Source organism: Kogia breviceps, chromosome 8 (assembly GCF_026419965.1).
Source record: "Kogia breviceps isolate mKogBre1 chromosome 8, mKogBre1 haplotype 1, whole genome shotgun sequence".
In the NCBI taxonomy this organism is placed as follows: domain Eukaryota; kingdom Metazoa; phylum Chordata; class Mammalia; order Artiodactyla; family Physeteridae; genus Kogia; species Kogia breviceps.
The window spans coordinates 6,136,155-6,152,301 of NC_081317.1; the positions used below are offsets into that span (position 1 = coordinate 6,136,155).

A 16,147-nucleotide genomic window follows, 5' to 3' on the forward strand; every position below is an offset into this window, starting at 1 on the left:
ATGGGAATATCCCTACAAGTTTTAAAATTATCAATAAATGGAATCATATGAGATGGTGGGTCTTAAATTGCCACCTTTGAGACATGTATAAACATTCCTGACCCTGTTCGTAGAAAGTGTTTCTAGGTCTTTACATCCGATTTCAAGTGTCCCTTGGACATTCTGAAACTCATTTGTGGATCCCAGAATACTAACCCCTTTGAGGAATTTAAATATATTTGCGGCTATCGGATATACAAGAGTAAGCAATACAATATGAGGTATGCTGTGTGGAATAAGCTGTGTTAAAATGAATGTTATAAGGAGTTCAAAAGGGCCAGAAAGATGACCTCAGTTACAGCCATTCCGTTCCGTGACTCATTCATTATCATCTAATGAAGAGGGCCTTTTTATTCCTCTTGTCATGATTGCAATCTTTTCATAGCTTTTGTTGTTAACAAAAGGGAAAGATGTACCCTCAAGTAAAATATATTCATAGTCAAGATTTTGCCCTTTTTTTGTCAAGATTGGTCAAGATTTTTTGGTCAAGATTTATCATTAAGCCATGGTGGCCTGTATCATTGTACTTTGATCACCTGTGAGATGCCTAATAATTTGTTAGTAATAAAGTACCAAAGTTGGCCAGTGATATGCTTTTCTATATAAATTTGAGTCCACAGTAATTCTTTTAATGCTCTGGAGATACATGAGACAAAATGATTGATAGGGTTCTTGCTGAAATGGTGGAGATATTAAATAATAATGACCAAAATAATTATTTGGGGCTTCCCTGGTGGCTCAGTGGTTGGGAGTCTGCCTGCCGATGCGGGGGACGTGGGTTCGTGCCCTGGTCCGGGAGGATCCCACGTGCAGCGGAGCGGCTGGGCCCGTGGGCCATGGCTGCTGGGCCTACGCGTTCAGAGCCTGTGCTCCGCAGCAGGAGAGGCCACAACAGTGAGAGGCCCGCGTACGGCAAAAAAAAAAAAAAAAAAAAAAAAAAAAAAATTAATTGCAGTTGTGATAGTTTCGACAAAGTACGAGTACATATGTGAGAACATATAATGAAAGGGAACACCTAACATGCTTATGCTCTGGATCATGGGAAAGCTTCCTGGGGGGCTTGACAGTTAAGGTTTTAACAGGACTTGAGGGACAAGTAGGAGTTGCATGGGACAAACATTCAATAGAGGGAGCAGCCGTGCAAAGGCCCTGAGACAGGAAGGTGTTTGGAACATCTGAGGAGTTTAGTTCTTTCTGAACTGTAAATATGTAGCAAATAGCTTTGGGTGTGTTTAGAAGTTAGGAAGAGATATATGCCTTAGGATCAACCCATTGGATTAAAAAAAGAGTTAATACACTGAGTTGATGTTTTTATCTATTCACATTAAAGCAGTGATTAGCAAGCAGGCACAATTTTGTTCCCCACCCCAGCAGACATTTGTCAATGTCTGGAGACATTTTTGGTTGTTAGGGGCATTATAGCTGGGGGGTTGCTACTGGCATCTAGTGGGTAGAACCCAAAGGTGCTGCTAAACATCCTATAACACACAGAACAGCCTCCATGACAAAGAATTACCTGGTCCACAATGTCCATAGGGGCTGAGAAACCCTGCACCAGAGCTCCAATTAGGTGACGGTCTCTATAGACCACGGAGACTGGTCTTTTATAAGAAAAGGAGAGCTTTTCTTTTATATGATGGAAAGGAAGAAGTGAAACAGAATATTAAGGTTTGGAATTGAGCAAAATACCTAACATAATCATAAAGTAAACACAGTAAATCTGAACACGATGCTGGACTACTTCCCTGGTTCCTGACTTTCCCTTGACCTTGCAAAGTTTATACCTTCTTCTTATTTGTTACTTTGGTCAGTGGCTTGTGTCTCTTGCTGACCTTCCTTCACTCATATAGCTTAGCATTTTAGCCAACACCCTAAACAGAAACTGTGCATTTAACTTAGTAGGAATCATTAATTGTACTTCTGGAGTGAATCATGAAACGTGAAGCCCACATAACTTGGCTTCCTCCTACTTTTTTGAATTCTCCCCCTCCAACCACGTGGCCTTCTTACCCTGTGCTATTCATGCCCTGTGCGATCCTGCCCCAGGGCCTTTGCACTGGCTTTTCTAGCCTTGGTAAGCTTTTCCCCCAGGTATCTGCAGAACTCACTTCCTGACTTCTTTCTCAGGAATATCATCTCATTGAGGTCTATCTTGTTTACCTTATTTAAAATTACAAAGTCCCCCCACCTTCTCCAGCCCATTTCTACCACCTCCCCCTGCTTTATTTTTCTTTAGTACTTAACCAGCATCTAACATTTAATGTATTTACTTGTTTGTTTTTCTTTCACCCCACGCTGTAAGCTCCACTAGGGCAAGAATTTTCTTGTCCACTGTTGTATTCTTAGTCCCTGGAACAGTGCCCAGTGTGGCACACAGCAGGCTCTCGATCAATACTCTTGGAGTGAAAGAAAGAATTGAGAAGTAGAAGCAGCCTTCTTCGACATAGCTTAGTTCTCAGTTACACTTTGTTTTACGAGTTGCAGATCCTTGTATTTCTTTGCTGTGTTATGATTGTGTCCTTTTGTTTTATTCACTCACTGGTAATCATGTCTTTTTTATAGTCGGTCATGTCTGTACTTTGAATTCTTTTCCTTTTTTAATAAAAAATTGTAGTAATTTAATTATTAAATTATAGGTGGTGCAGACACACGTTAAATAATATCTTGCAATGCATAGTGTTCCTTTTATTTTAAGGAGAATTACATGTACACTTCTCTGAGTCACATGTTCTGTTGAGAGGAGCTGTAAACAGTATGCTCTCTTTTTTTTTTTTTTTTGTTTTTTTTGTTTTGTTTTGTTTTGTTTTTTGCTGTACGCGGGCCTCTCACTGTTGTGGCCTCTCCCGTTGCGGGGGCACAGGCTCCGGACAAGCAGGCCCAGCGGCCATGGCTCACAGGCCCAGTTGCTCCGTGGCACGTGGGATCTTCCCGGACCGGGGCACGAACCCGCGTCCCCTGCATTGGCAGGCGGACTCTCAACCACTGCGCCACCAGGGAAGCCCCAGTATGCTCTCTTAAAGCCTTTTGTAATTCTATTGAGATGAAAATTTAGGAAATTGTGAAACCTTTTAAAACTCTAGAAAGAATATCAGTAAGTACATGTACATTTGTGGTGTTTTAATATCACGCTTCATGAACATTTCTGCTTTGCCTATTATGTGGGTAATAGCTACCATTATTTTGAATGACTGCATGATGTGGCATTGTGTTGATGTTCTCTGATTTCTAAAATTACTCTCGTAATATTGGATATTTAACTGTTTGGCCTCAAGTGTTCATTTTTACAGGTTATAATAACTGACTTCTATCCTCACAGCATCCCTGGGGGAGGGGGAGGGCTGTTATCTTATACACCGTGCTCATCATTTTACATTTTGCTACCCGGCAGCCCACGTCTCAGGGCAGCACGCATTCACACACATGCTCTGGTTCCCACTGAGTCATTTTCTTGAACTTATACCCAAGGATGCTGGGCTGACTGGTGTGAAGGTCTCCATCAGCTGTAGAAAGGGCTCCTTGAGATCATCTCATACTGTGCGGTATTTCTCCTTGCAACCTTTCACTTTTGGCAACCCTGACTTTCCTTAGTAAGCGATCTAATTTTCATAAGGGTGACTGTCAAAACCACCGTAGAATGTGATGGTTTCCAATTTCTGGTGACGGTAATTATCAGCAGAAGTGCCACAACAGAGCAAGAGCCCAAATCCAGCTCTTCTGGGGTCCAATGCAGTTGCTGCTTCGATGCGGGACCGTGAAGGGCTGACAGTGAACTTCAGATCTTCTGTAGAGGAGAGGAGAGCCTCAATCAGCAGTATGTCCAGAGAGCCTCAGCCCCCGGCAGTCAGGGAGGAGAGGAAAGGACCCAGGCTCTGCAGTCAACAAACCGACTCAGGACTCTGGCAGCCCCACCAGCTAGGAAACCTTAGGCAGGTTATATAACTCTCTGAGCGGCCAGTTCTGCATCTGTAACTGAGGCTGATTATAATAAACCGCCTTCCCGAGTTCAGGGGAGGATCGCAAGAAGACAGGTACAAACCGCCTAGCACCACATTCCGTGTATTGATGTATAGGCACCGCATATCTGGTACCTTCCATCAGGTCATTCTGTTTCTCAATACAGAATCTCCTTTCTACCCTAGAAAGGGTTTGATCAGGGTTTATTACAGAAAACAGGAGCATATACAGGTCTCCTTGTGACCATATGTCATAACAATATTGTCCATAACAGGACCAGTCTTAAAAACGTTGAATTGGCTGATGGCGTTGAAAACAAGCCGCTTTTACAATTTTAGGTCGAGTTACTCTTTCTCGTGGCTGACTAGAAATAGTGTCTTGCTTAAGTACCATTCTTAACCATCAGCCTAACACATTTTGGGCCATTTGATACAGTGGCGAAATCCTCCCTGCCCAAAGGGACGATTTAGAATTTACAGGATTACTGCTGGATCTTGTTACTGCATATAGAGAGGATTTCCAGGTTCAGTTCAGAATACTAAAGAAAATTATTTTTCATATAGATTTTGCAATGTTTGAATAGATGACTCTCTAACAAGAGTGCCCGGTGAGAAATAGCTCACTGCAAAAGATGAGGTTTCCTTCCTTTTTTGAATGGATTTGAAAGGAAGTAGAAGACAGTAACGTAGTGGGAGAGATGGATATTCTCCTTGCCTCTGAGGCCATATCGTGCTCATGAGCCAACTGTTTGATCTTAAACAAAAGCTTAAAGTCTTAAAGGTATAACTGATTCACTTTGCTGTACAGCAGACGCTAACACAACATTGTAAATCAACTATACTCCAATAAAAATTAATTTTAAAAACTCTTGAAGTCTTAAAAGTAAAATAGGATAGTACTTGCTGTTCATGTTTTTGGGAGAAAGGGTGATTTTTTAAAATTTTTATTTTATTTTTTATTGAAGTATAGTTGATTTACAATGTTATGCCAGTCTCTGCTGTACAACAGAGTGACTCAGTTACACACACACATATATATACATTTCTTTTGGGACTTCCCTGGTGGTCCAGTGGTTAAGACTCTGCACTTCCGCAGCAGGGGGCACAGGTTTGACCCCTGGTCTGGGAACTAAGATCCCACATGCCGCGTGGTGCGGCCAAAAAAAAAAAAAAAAAAAAAAGTGTGAAAAGACTTTGTCAACATAAAAAAAAAATTCTTTTCCATTATGGTTTATCCCAGGAGATTGGATATAGTTCCGTGTGCTATACAGTAGGACCTTGTTGTTTATCCATTCTAAATGTAATAGTTTGTATCTACTAAACCCCAAACTCCCAGTCCATCCCTCTCCCTCCCCACCACACCACCCCCACCCCCCTGCCCCTGGCTTTGTTCTCTATGTCTGTGAGTCTGTTTCTGTTTTGTAGATAGGTTCATTTGTGCCATATTTTAGATTCTACATATAAGTGATATCATATGGTATTTGTCTTTCTCTTTCTGACTTACTTCACTTAGTACACTAATCTCTAGGTCTATCCATGCTGCTGCAAATGGCATTATTTTGTTCTTTTTTATGGCTGAGTAGTATTCCATTGTATATATGTACCACATCTTCTTTATCCATTCATCTGTTGATGGACATTTGGGTTGTTTCCATGTTTTGGCTATTGTGAATAGTGTTGCTGTGAACATAGGGGTGCGTGTATCTTTTTGAATTACAGTTTTGTCCTGGTATATGCCCCGGAGTGGAATTGCTGGATCATATGGTAGTTCTACTTTTAGTTTTCTGAGGAACTTCCATACCGTTTTCCATCATGGCTGCACCAACTTACATTCCCACCAGCAGGGTAGGAGGGTTCCCTTTTCTCCACATCCTCTCCAGCATTTGTTATTTGTAGACTTGAGAAAATATGGTTTTTATGCAGCAGTTTCCACATATGCTATGTTCTCCTATTACAATGCAGCTCACTCACATAATAGTATGAATAACCAGTGTTGGTCCTGACACACAAAAATCCGTTTGCTCGTTTTGATGAGAATATGTTGATTTTGTAAAAGGGAATTCTTTGAAAGAGAGCTTTGACTTGCCATTTGCAAGAACACAGCCGTTGAGGTTCTTTCCAAAGCCTGGTGTTCAAGCCAGCAGCAGTTCTCATTTGGAAGCCTGAGAGGAGGGGGGGCTTTTAATTTCGTCACCTCATGGGCTCCACTTAAGGCAACTGTGTTTTTGGCAAGGTGATCACCTTCTCTTTAGAGGTAATGGACTCAGTGGCCAGTCCTTGGGGTGAATATAAGTTGAAGTACACAGTGACCGTTCCTTTGTTTTGCCTTCAGTCTTTTATTCTCAAACGTAAATTATCAATGCATCTGATTCTGTGACAATGTCTGGGATTTACTGGTGTTCAATGATAATGGATAGAAATAACTGGAAAATCAACAGTTCTTTCTAAGGCAACATGATTAGTTTTAATGTGTAAAGTCTAGACATTTTATACTTGCCTGATTTTCCTAGATTTTTACAAACTGACAGGAAGTACAAGATTCCTCATCTCTTTAAGCTGACCACATACAATAAGAACGTCTGTTTTCTTTTATTTACTTTCCCTTTTTAAGGGGAGTTGCTGAGATTCATTGATTAGTTACCAAAGTTTTTAAAGAATGTTACTAAAACTCTGAATTAAAGAACAAAAACACAGTCCTTATCAATCAAAATCATCATTTTTCCAAGTTTCCTTCTGGATGTCATTTATAGATATATAGTTATTTATATAGAGAAGTATTGATATCCTCTATATATGGATATAATATACATATAATATTTAATAGTATTAGTCCTAGTATAGGTATAATTTGTTTTTCTTTATTCCCCATTCAATATCATAAACACTTTATATGTTTCTACATGAAAATATATAGTTTTCATAATTAGAATTTTAGTGGCTATGTATTATTCTAACACATAATTCACTTAACTAATTATTGTTTGATCATAGGCTATTAGTGGTTTCTGATTATTCATTTATTTAGTTAGTTAGCTAGTTATATAAATAATACTGCCGTGAATTCTTTACTTTTGTAGCTGTTTTCTTTGTGTGTGGTGGGGTGGGGATTATTTCTCCAAGCTAAATTCCCAGAAATGAGAATATGAGGTCAAAGCAGACCAGATTCATGGTTCTTGGTTAAACTTTGGCCATTTGTGAGATTGATGGTCTTTAAAAGAGGAAAAGATGAGATTCCCAAGTTGCTGAAAGGATCAACTTGGGTGTGAATTGGCTTATCTGAGATGTGGGTAATTCAGCGTTGCTATCAGATAGATTCCTCTGAAAGAACTATTATAAATACGCTCTTACTAGCAATTTTTGCACTCTGAATCAAGTTATTAAAGAATTTTAGAGAGAGGGGTTCAGCTCCAACCTTTGAGTCTGTGTATAGGGTTATCTGCAGTGGTCACCACTAACCACATGTGAGGGATTTATGGAGATTTAGAGCTCCGGGAGGGGAACGCGGAGGTTCCAGCCAACGTTTACTGGAACCTCCAACTACATTTCTCCTGGCAGGTAGAAGGAACGCTTGATTACGAAACGTTGGCCAGGAGCAGAATCACTTTTTGGCAATGGTTCTCTGAAGAGTTCTGGAGGAAATAATTATACCTTCAGTGACTCACTAAAATTTTTATAAATCTCAGATGATGCTTGCAAGACCCTACATTACTGAGAATTGACAATATGAAAATTTCCCCCAAGGTTTTGGAAATGTTTAAAAATGGATACTAAAAGCCACACATTTACACAGTTGTTAAGAGTCCGCCTGCCAATGCAGGGGACACAAGTTTGAGCCCTGGTCCGGGAAGACCCCACGTGCCACGGAGCAACTAAGCCCGTGTGCCACAACTACTGAAGCCCACGCGCCTAGAGCCCGTGCTCCACAACAAGAGAAGCCACTGCAATGAGAAGCCCGCGCACGGCAATGAAGAGTAGTAGCCCCTGCTCGCCGCAACCAGAGAAAGCCCGAGCGCGGCAACGAAGACCCAATGCAGCCATAAATAGATAGATAGATAGATAGATAAATAAATTAAATTTTAAAATAAATAAATAAAATAAAAGCCACACATTGAAAAGTTTAGGTATTGGCTATATCCTATTTATGAAACTTACGAAGGGGCTTAATTTCCTATAAGGCAGTTCTGCAGCCCAGACTGACTCTAATATGTTTAGAACATGTTTTGGTGTTTTGGTTGGTCTTTGTTGGTTTGTTTGTTTTGGGGCTGCACTGTGCCATGCAGCTTGTGGGATCTCAGTTCCCTGACTTGGGCCACGGCAGTGGAAGTGCTGAATCCTAACCACTGGACCGCCAGGGCACTCCCTAGAACAGGTTTTTATAAGAGATGACAGCAAAGAGACAAAACTTAGCATGAAGGAAAGCAAAAAGTAAAAGGAGCTTATCTATAGGACCCAGCTAATTACAAATCTGTTTTTGATTTATTCAGTTCTATTGAGATTCAACTGTGGATACTCTGTTATAAAGCCAGAACCTGTAGGAAGAAAACACAGAAAAGTAAGGCAGATTTTAGATTTCATGATCTGGAAGAGAAGCAGTGGGTCTAAAGAGCTGTTCTTCCTTACTGGTGTTACTGCATTTATTTAAATAAATCAAAAGGCGGGAAACCCTATAAAAGTTGTTGGTCTTCTGCATGTCACACTTATACAGCACCCACTAATAGCCCCTGGTTTAATGTATGTCTAGAAGGTGTATTTTGTTTCGTTCTGTTCTCTTTGTTTTCAAAGAACATGTGATAGCGGCATTTAATTAATTCAATTAATTAACACCCTGTCCCCACTGTGGTTCTGTCACTGCAAAACCATTGGCCTGGTGAACCAAAGAAATTTTATTTTCTCATTTATGGGGTAACATACTTAATCATCAGGATCCTTAAGTTCTGTCCTTGATTTCATGGATTTCAAATGCGACTTTGGGTTTTGTATTTCCCCCTTGTAAGTTAGAATGAGACCTTCTTTTTCTTCTAAGCAGTGTGAGAATTTCTTGACGACTGTGGCGTGTCTCACCTGACTCCCCTATATCCAGTCATCTCCCCTTAGATGTCCGATATAGCATCACCCATCACCCATGTCCACACCGCTGTCAGCAGAGGCCCTGGAGTCCAGCAACAGTGTGAAGGATGCCCCAGAGCTGTGCAGTGTGGTGGCCCTGTCAACCTGTCCAAAACAAACTTTGGATTCCCCAGAGTTTATCCTTTATCATGCCCCAGTCCAATCTGCAATTCCTGCCATCTGTGAATGGCAGTCCTTTTAAACCCAGTTGTTCTGGCCCAAAACGTGGGGTACCCAGGACTTACTTTTCCCTTATGCCCCATCTTCTGTCTAATGTCAAGTCCTGTCGGCTCCCCCTTCAGTAATTGTTCTGAATCCAAACACTTCTCACCACATCCAGTCTCTCATCATCTCTCATCTGGAGGACTGTCCTAAGCCTTTTATTTTTAACTTCTCTCTGCTTCCAGGCTGGCCCCATGGTCCGTGACCCAGTTCCCCAGCTCCGTCTCCACCACCAGCTCACCCTTAGGCAGGTGGTCCCCACCCTCCTGCCTGGTCCCCCTGCACCTCCTGCCCCCATTCAGTCCATTCTCCATACAGCAGCCAGCGCAACCTTGGGATAGTGCAAATCAGACCATCTCCCTTCCCTTCTTAAAATTTCCAGTAGGGCTTCCCTGGTGGCGCAGTGGTCGAGAGTCCGCCTGCCGATGCAGGGGACGCGGGTTCGTGCCCCGATCCGGGAAGATCCCACGTGCCGCGGAGCGGCTGGGCCCGTGAGCCGTGACCGCTGCGCCTGCGCGTCCGGAGCCTGTGCTCCGCAACGGGAGAGGTCACAACAGTGAGAGGCCCGCGTACCGCAAAAAAAAAAAAAAAAAAAAAAATTTCCAGTAGCTTTCCATTGCGCTCATGTGGCTTGGGAGGCTGTCTACGGTCTAGCCCTTGCCTTCTTCTTCTGCCTTATCCTTCCTCTCAGTCTAATTGCACTGGCTTCTAGCTGTTCCTTGGATACACCAAGCCCTTTCCCACTTCAAAGCATCTGCATTAGCTGTTCCTGCTGCTTGGAAGGGTATTTCCGAGAACTTTGCAATTTCACTCCTACACTTTATTCAAGTCTCTGCTCAAGCATCCTCCCAGACCGCCCTATCTAAATGCTGCCTGCACCCACACCCATTCCTCTTCAGTTCCTTACCCTCTTTCTCTTACTGCTGTGTCCACTATTTCACTAGGAAAGGGGCTTTGTTTTACTCACAAGTAAAGCAACACCCCGCGCATGTGGGTGTGGAATTAACACCTGTCGAGTGAACGATCTGAGTTAGATTTTAAGATCTTTCAGCCCAAGGAAGGATTACTGTCCCGAAAGTTTCACCCATCAACCTCGCACTCTATCTAAAATCCTTATTAAGGGCGATTTTCCTTGTTTTGGTTTGGAAGAACAGTTTCATACCCCTGGAAGAGATCAGGTGAAGAATCTGAGTCCTTTGCTGCTCAATACTGATCTTTTGAAGATCCTTTCAGCCTGAGTTAATCGGGATTCTTCAGAGGAATTAGAATTTTAAGGGATGTGAAAGAAGGGATTGTTTTGAAGAACAGTTTAAAAAAGACTATTGGAGTCTAGGTAAAAAGTGTGGATGTGGGGAATCCCCTGGCGGTCTGGTGGTTAGGACTCAGTGCTCGCAGCGCCGAGGCCTGGGGTTCGGTCCCTGGTCCGGGAACTAAGACCCCACAAGCTGCACGGCAAAGCCAAGAAAAAAAAAAAAGTGTGGATGTGGGGAGAGTTCTGGGGAGTAAAAGCCAGTATGAGAATAAGAGGCATTTTTAGGAACTTTAAACGAGTTCATTGAGAAGATACTCTTATTATAAATGAATTTTGGGGAAACAGGCCTTACTGAAGAAAAGCAGAATGCAACTCCTGTCAGGAACGTTTCTGGGTGTATGGTTTGGGACTTCAGTGAGGTGACGGAATGCTCCCTTGAGCAGGTCTGAAGATGCTTCACAGTTTTCCTACACGGTCCACATAAAGATCTACACACACAGATTTGTCGCTACGTTAATTAATCCTTAGTCAGGCTTAGAAGCTGCTAGCACTCAAACCCACTACACTGTAGGTTTTGAGGAAATTCTAATATTTGCCACAGACATATTTTCTGGAAGCTCCTTTTCTCTTGGCCTTTTCAAGTTTTTGTGTTCCTTTGTTTTCATCTGTGGAATCTGAGTTTTATTTAAAATTCCAGATGGCTGACTGTCCTTAGTTGAGTGTTTATTCTTTTTAATTTTTTTCCACTTTTTTTTTGAAGTGGCTGTTCTCACATCAATGCCATATTTTGCTTCTTTAAAAGTAGTTTTAAAAATTAATGATATATTATATATATACAGTAAAATGAGCAGCTGTTGTACCTAACTGTAAAATATGAATAATAAACATTCTCACCGTTTGTCTATTCAGCCTAAGTATGATTTCTTGCAGTGCAGTAAAATCTCCTTGGAAGCTTTGTCACTGTCATTTTGCTTTAAGTTAATGCTTGCCTATTTTAGGTTCCCTGTGATTTTTTATCTCAGCTACCCCTAGTCCCCAGGAAATTTCTAAAAAATTTTTCAAGGCTGATTTTATTTGTATAGATTTTACCTGTACATTTTTAAAGTTCAACCAGAAAGTTGAAATGAAAGTAAGTTTAGCTGTCACCCCAGATACCATCAGGCATTTTTAAAAGGTCTATTATTATGTTTAAAGAGAAACTAAAGCATCTTATTACAGGAGAAAGCAAAGCGTATTTTTCTGGGTCTCTAGAGATGGCATTTCCTGTCTCTCCTCTGATAGGAGAAAAGAGCTGTGATGACTTCACTCCATGGCTCCAAAAGAAGTGCTTATTATCTTTTTCTAGAGAACAATTCTTCTTTATTTAGAGGTCGGAGACACACTTTTTAGATCCACACTTGCTATCTGCCCAGAGAAGAAATGTTTGACCATTGTTTGTTAATAAACAACAAACACATCTGGCAAGCTGGTTGGTTTGTTTAACTTTGTAACTGTTAAGATAGCTTCTCCGATTAAAGGAGGGAAGATGGAGCTGGTTACAAAGGACCGCTGCTATTTAGGTCATGGGATGCTGAGAACTGTCAGGAGGGCTTTTGTTCCATCCATTAGTTTCCTGAGGGATCAGGCAGCACAAGGTTGTTTTTGTGTGTTGTCGGCAAATCCATTTTGGAGGAACACATACTAGGCAAGAAAGACTGGAAGGGAAATCAGTGACACCTAGATTCTTTTTTAAGCTACATGAAATGCAGTCACAGGCGTAGTTCTCAGACAGTTGTTTCGGTCCCACCGAATTGTGGTGTCATGGGGTGTGTTGTGACAGGAGTCCTTCCTGGCAAAAAGCTCACCAGTATCGTCAAGCAAGGTCCACACCGTGCTTGAAGAATAAATCCACATTTATTTTTGAACCTTGGAACGAAGAAGTGACAAGGGAGTTTGCTATGTAGTCGATTTTCAATGAAAATCATCCCTCGTGCTTCCAAAAACATGACCTTTTTGGGAACACTGTTGTCTTCAGAGAAGATTCCTTTGCTAGGAAAGGCCAGTCCACCTTTCCTGTGCCGTGTCCGTCACTCCTCCATGTTCTTTGCGTGCGTTTCCTCTCCATCAGGACGGCCCTGGCTGTGAGGGAGCTTTCGTTTAGTGAAAACATTCATTTCGGAGTTGCTGTCGAGTTGGAGCGGAAGCTTAGAGCCCAGCTCTGCGCTGGGTGCCGAGCTTTTCTTTGTCTTTTTGTGTCTGTCTTTGAATCTCGAAGTAAGATCTGGGGGAATGGAGGTATCTTTTCTGCAAAGTGCAGAACGCAGGGGACCTGCTTAGGAAGTGGGGCCGCTCCTCTGGCCTGTTTGGGACAATGACGAGGGACCCTCAGGGCCGAGGGGCACAGCTGAGCCTTGGTCTCCCTCCTGAGCCTCCTGCTCCCCTCCCTCCCCAGGCCCGCCCTCCCTCCTTCCTTCCATCCTTCTTTAAGACGATATATGTGGCTTTCAGAAAGCCTGTACTTCCTCCAAAGCTCCTTAACTTTTCTCTCAGCTTACCTTACTCCTCCCGAAGCCCAGTCCTTTCTTGCTTGTTTATTCCTACCTTCGACTCCATCTCTTTTCGGTCCTAGCCCTGTGTCTATTATGAGACTTGAAAAATGAAGCCCCACGGGGCTCCTCTAGACCAAAAAATTGCTAGATGGATAAACCTTGCTGTCAAGAGGCGCTTAAAATGGTGAAACATGACCTCAGAAGAGAGACAAGAAAACATTCCCTTATAAAGGAGCACTGTTCTTAAAAAAAAAAAAAAAAATCTGATTTTTGTCTCCTCCTCCCTGGCCTCCCAGGAGTCAGCTACCTTTTGTGAGTCAGCTAAGCCATAGGCGCTGATGATTGAGAGAGAAGGCTCTGAGGCTGTGCCGAGGGGACCTCTCCATGCCTGTCCCCCTTTCACCGTGCCTTCTCTACAGCACACCCTTCCCATCTGTGCTTACCTCGGCGGCCAGAAAACAGACAGCACATTCAAGCCTAGTCACTGAGGGAAGACCATTTATTGAAAGAAGCATTTACCACTTGTGGAAAGGGCTCAGGAAAAGCAGTAAGGGATGGAGCGGTACCCCCAGGCTAATCATGGCGGGGAGCTGCTGTGGCCCTGGGTCTCAAAGGGCGAGGCAGCCTTGTAGGAACTTCAGAGATCAGCTGCAGGGGTGCTGCCTGACCGGAGGAGCTGTGGCCTTTGGTCAAAGGACCTGGCCAGCCCCTGGCATCCTAGTGAGGGAAAGCTGCAGATGGAAACTCATGCCCTCTGATATGCCAGAACCCTCTCCGTGGCAAATCTGACAGAACCAGAGGGCGAGGGCTTCTGTTCACATGACCCATGCAGGTCTGAACAACCCTGGAGTCCCTCGGACCCCCTCCGCATCTCTCAGCCCACATCTGATCTGATTCGCCAGCAAATCCTAGTGGTTTTCCTGACCAGAGGACACCCAGAATCTGAGCCTCTGCCACCACCTGCGCTGCTACCCCAGGGTCCAAGTCTCCATCATTTCCAGGGTTGGAGAGAGACTCCCACCTGGAACCTTCCTTTATGGCATCTACAGATCCCCCACTCGTTCTTACAAAAAGCCTACGAGACCCTGCAGAGGCTGCCCCTTTCTTCTCTGACCCCATCTCCTCATATTCCTGAGGCTCCCTTTGGTCTGGCCCTCTGGTGTCCTTGGTGGCCAACACCAAGCACATACCTGCCTCAGGGCCTTTGCAGATGGCAGGGAGATGAATTTTAAGTTTTAAGAAAATCTAAGTAATGGAAACATCTATCCACACAAAACTTAGACAAATGTTTGCAGCTGCATTATTCATAATAGCCCCAAACTGGGAACAACCAAATGCCCATTAGCTGGTGAATGGACCAACAAAAATGTGGTGTAGTCACCCAAAGAAATAGCACGCTGCAATAAAAACGAGTAAAGTGCTGATACATGTGATCACGTGGATAAACCTTGAAAACATTAGGCTAAGTGAACATTATGAAATAATGAAGGCATGATGTCAGTCACAAAAGACATCATATATGAAACTTCCAGAATAAGCAAATCTATACAGACAGGAAGTGGTGTGGTGTTTGCCTAGGGCTGGGGAGGATGGCGGGTGACAGCTGAGAGGTATGGCGTTTCTTTTTGGGGTGATAAAAATGTTCTAAAATTGACTGGTGAGGGTTGCCTATTTTGTGACTATACTAAAATCCATTGAATTGAACAATGTCAGTGTGTGAATCTTTTGGTATATGAATTACATCTCAAAGCAATTAAAAATAAAAAAGGTCAAAGTGATTGCCATCTTAATAAAGCATTCCTGTCATTTTTACAAGTGGTGTGTGTAAGTCTTAGCGTTCAGTATTATTATAGCTAACGTTTGAAAGTGAACTCTTGACTATTACAGTTTTCATTTCCCATTTATTTTTTAACTCTTAAATTTCTCCAGCATGCACATGCTAGATATTCAATATTTAAATATCATTGAATTGGATGAATTTTTCTTTTCTCAAGTGTTAATGTGAGAAAGAGGGGGTACTAATTATGGATGTGTTCCCCCCTCCAGCACTTTCATGATGGCCGGAAGGCACAGCAGCACATAGAGACTTGCTGGAAGCAACTAGAATCAGTAAGTGAAAACCCAGCCGTTCAAGAAATGTCTTTATAGATTTTCTCGTTTGAATTTAACTTAAGCTTGAATCAACCAGGAAGTACAAAACAGAGACACTCTTTATTGTCTTTAGATATTTTTATAATTTGAATTTAACGGGTTTCTAGAAATCATTACTGAAAGTAAAATGTTAAGCCCAAAAGAGTTCAAGCAGAATCTTTTTCTAAAAATCATATGGAAAGAACAAAGATTAGACAGTTTGGATGGAAATAAATTTGAAAATAACTTCCTGAAATGATGGCATGGAACAAATCAGTTTGGAGAAGAAAGCTTTCGGGGGTGGGGGAAGGGGGGGGCGGATGTCGATAAAATTATATCTTCTCATAAGAATCTCATGGTTTCATTAAAAATTACTTTCCCGCCACCATCTTCCTCTGCTTTTAGAGTAAAAGACGTTTTGAGCGGGATTGCAAAGAGGCTGACCGAGCCCAGCAGTACTTTGAGAAAATGGATGCTGACATAAATGTTACAAAAGCAGATGTTGAAAAGGTAAGGTGAAAGTGAGGGTCTTTCTTTCGTTTCCCTTTTTAATGTTCATCACGTGTCCTCCCTGACTGCGGGTCCCCAAGTTCTTCTTTCTGCTGCAACCACAAAAGGCCACTTTACTTGGGATCATTTTCGTTTTGTGTCAACGGAGGGATGTTGGCGGTGCGGTGGCAGGGGGAGAATCTAAAATTTGGGGAATCTTCGGTGTTATGATTTGAGCAGTCTGTTGCTTTATTTAGTCATCAGGATGATAACACGGAGACTTAGACCATGAACATACCTTAGGGGGTGGTTTCCGCAGACTGTGGTTGTCTCTTAATGGCTTTTCAAAGAAAAAGTCAACCTCTTAAAAGCTGGGGCAGACTGTCCAGTGCCATCTGGAAGAGCCCGGCCGATTACAGTGCTTCTGT

The 16,147-nt window shown here is 42.5% G+C and overlaps 1 protein-coding gene across 25 annotated transcripts in view; it reads left to right on the forward strand.

Annotated features, from left to right (window-relative positions):
• FNBP1 (formin binding protein 1) overlaps nucleotides 1-16,147 on the forward strand; it is a 140,868-nt gene that overhangs the window by 65,317 nt on the left and 59,404 nt on the right. For all 25 annotated transcript variants that reach the window (XR_010841823.1, XM_067040525.1, XM_067040533.1 and 22 more), the window contains exons 5-6: nucleotides 15,147-15,209; nucleotides 15,636-15,740. Coding sequence is in view for 24 of the 25 variants with exons in the window: in XM_067040525.1 (XP_066896626.1) it covers nucleotides 15,147-15,209; nucleotides 15,636-15,740 (168 nt within the window). In the remaining variant the exon portion in view is untranslated. The remainder of the gene's footprint in view (nucleotides 1-15,146; nucleotides 15,210-15,635; nucleotides 15,741-16,147) is intronic.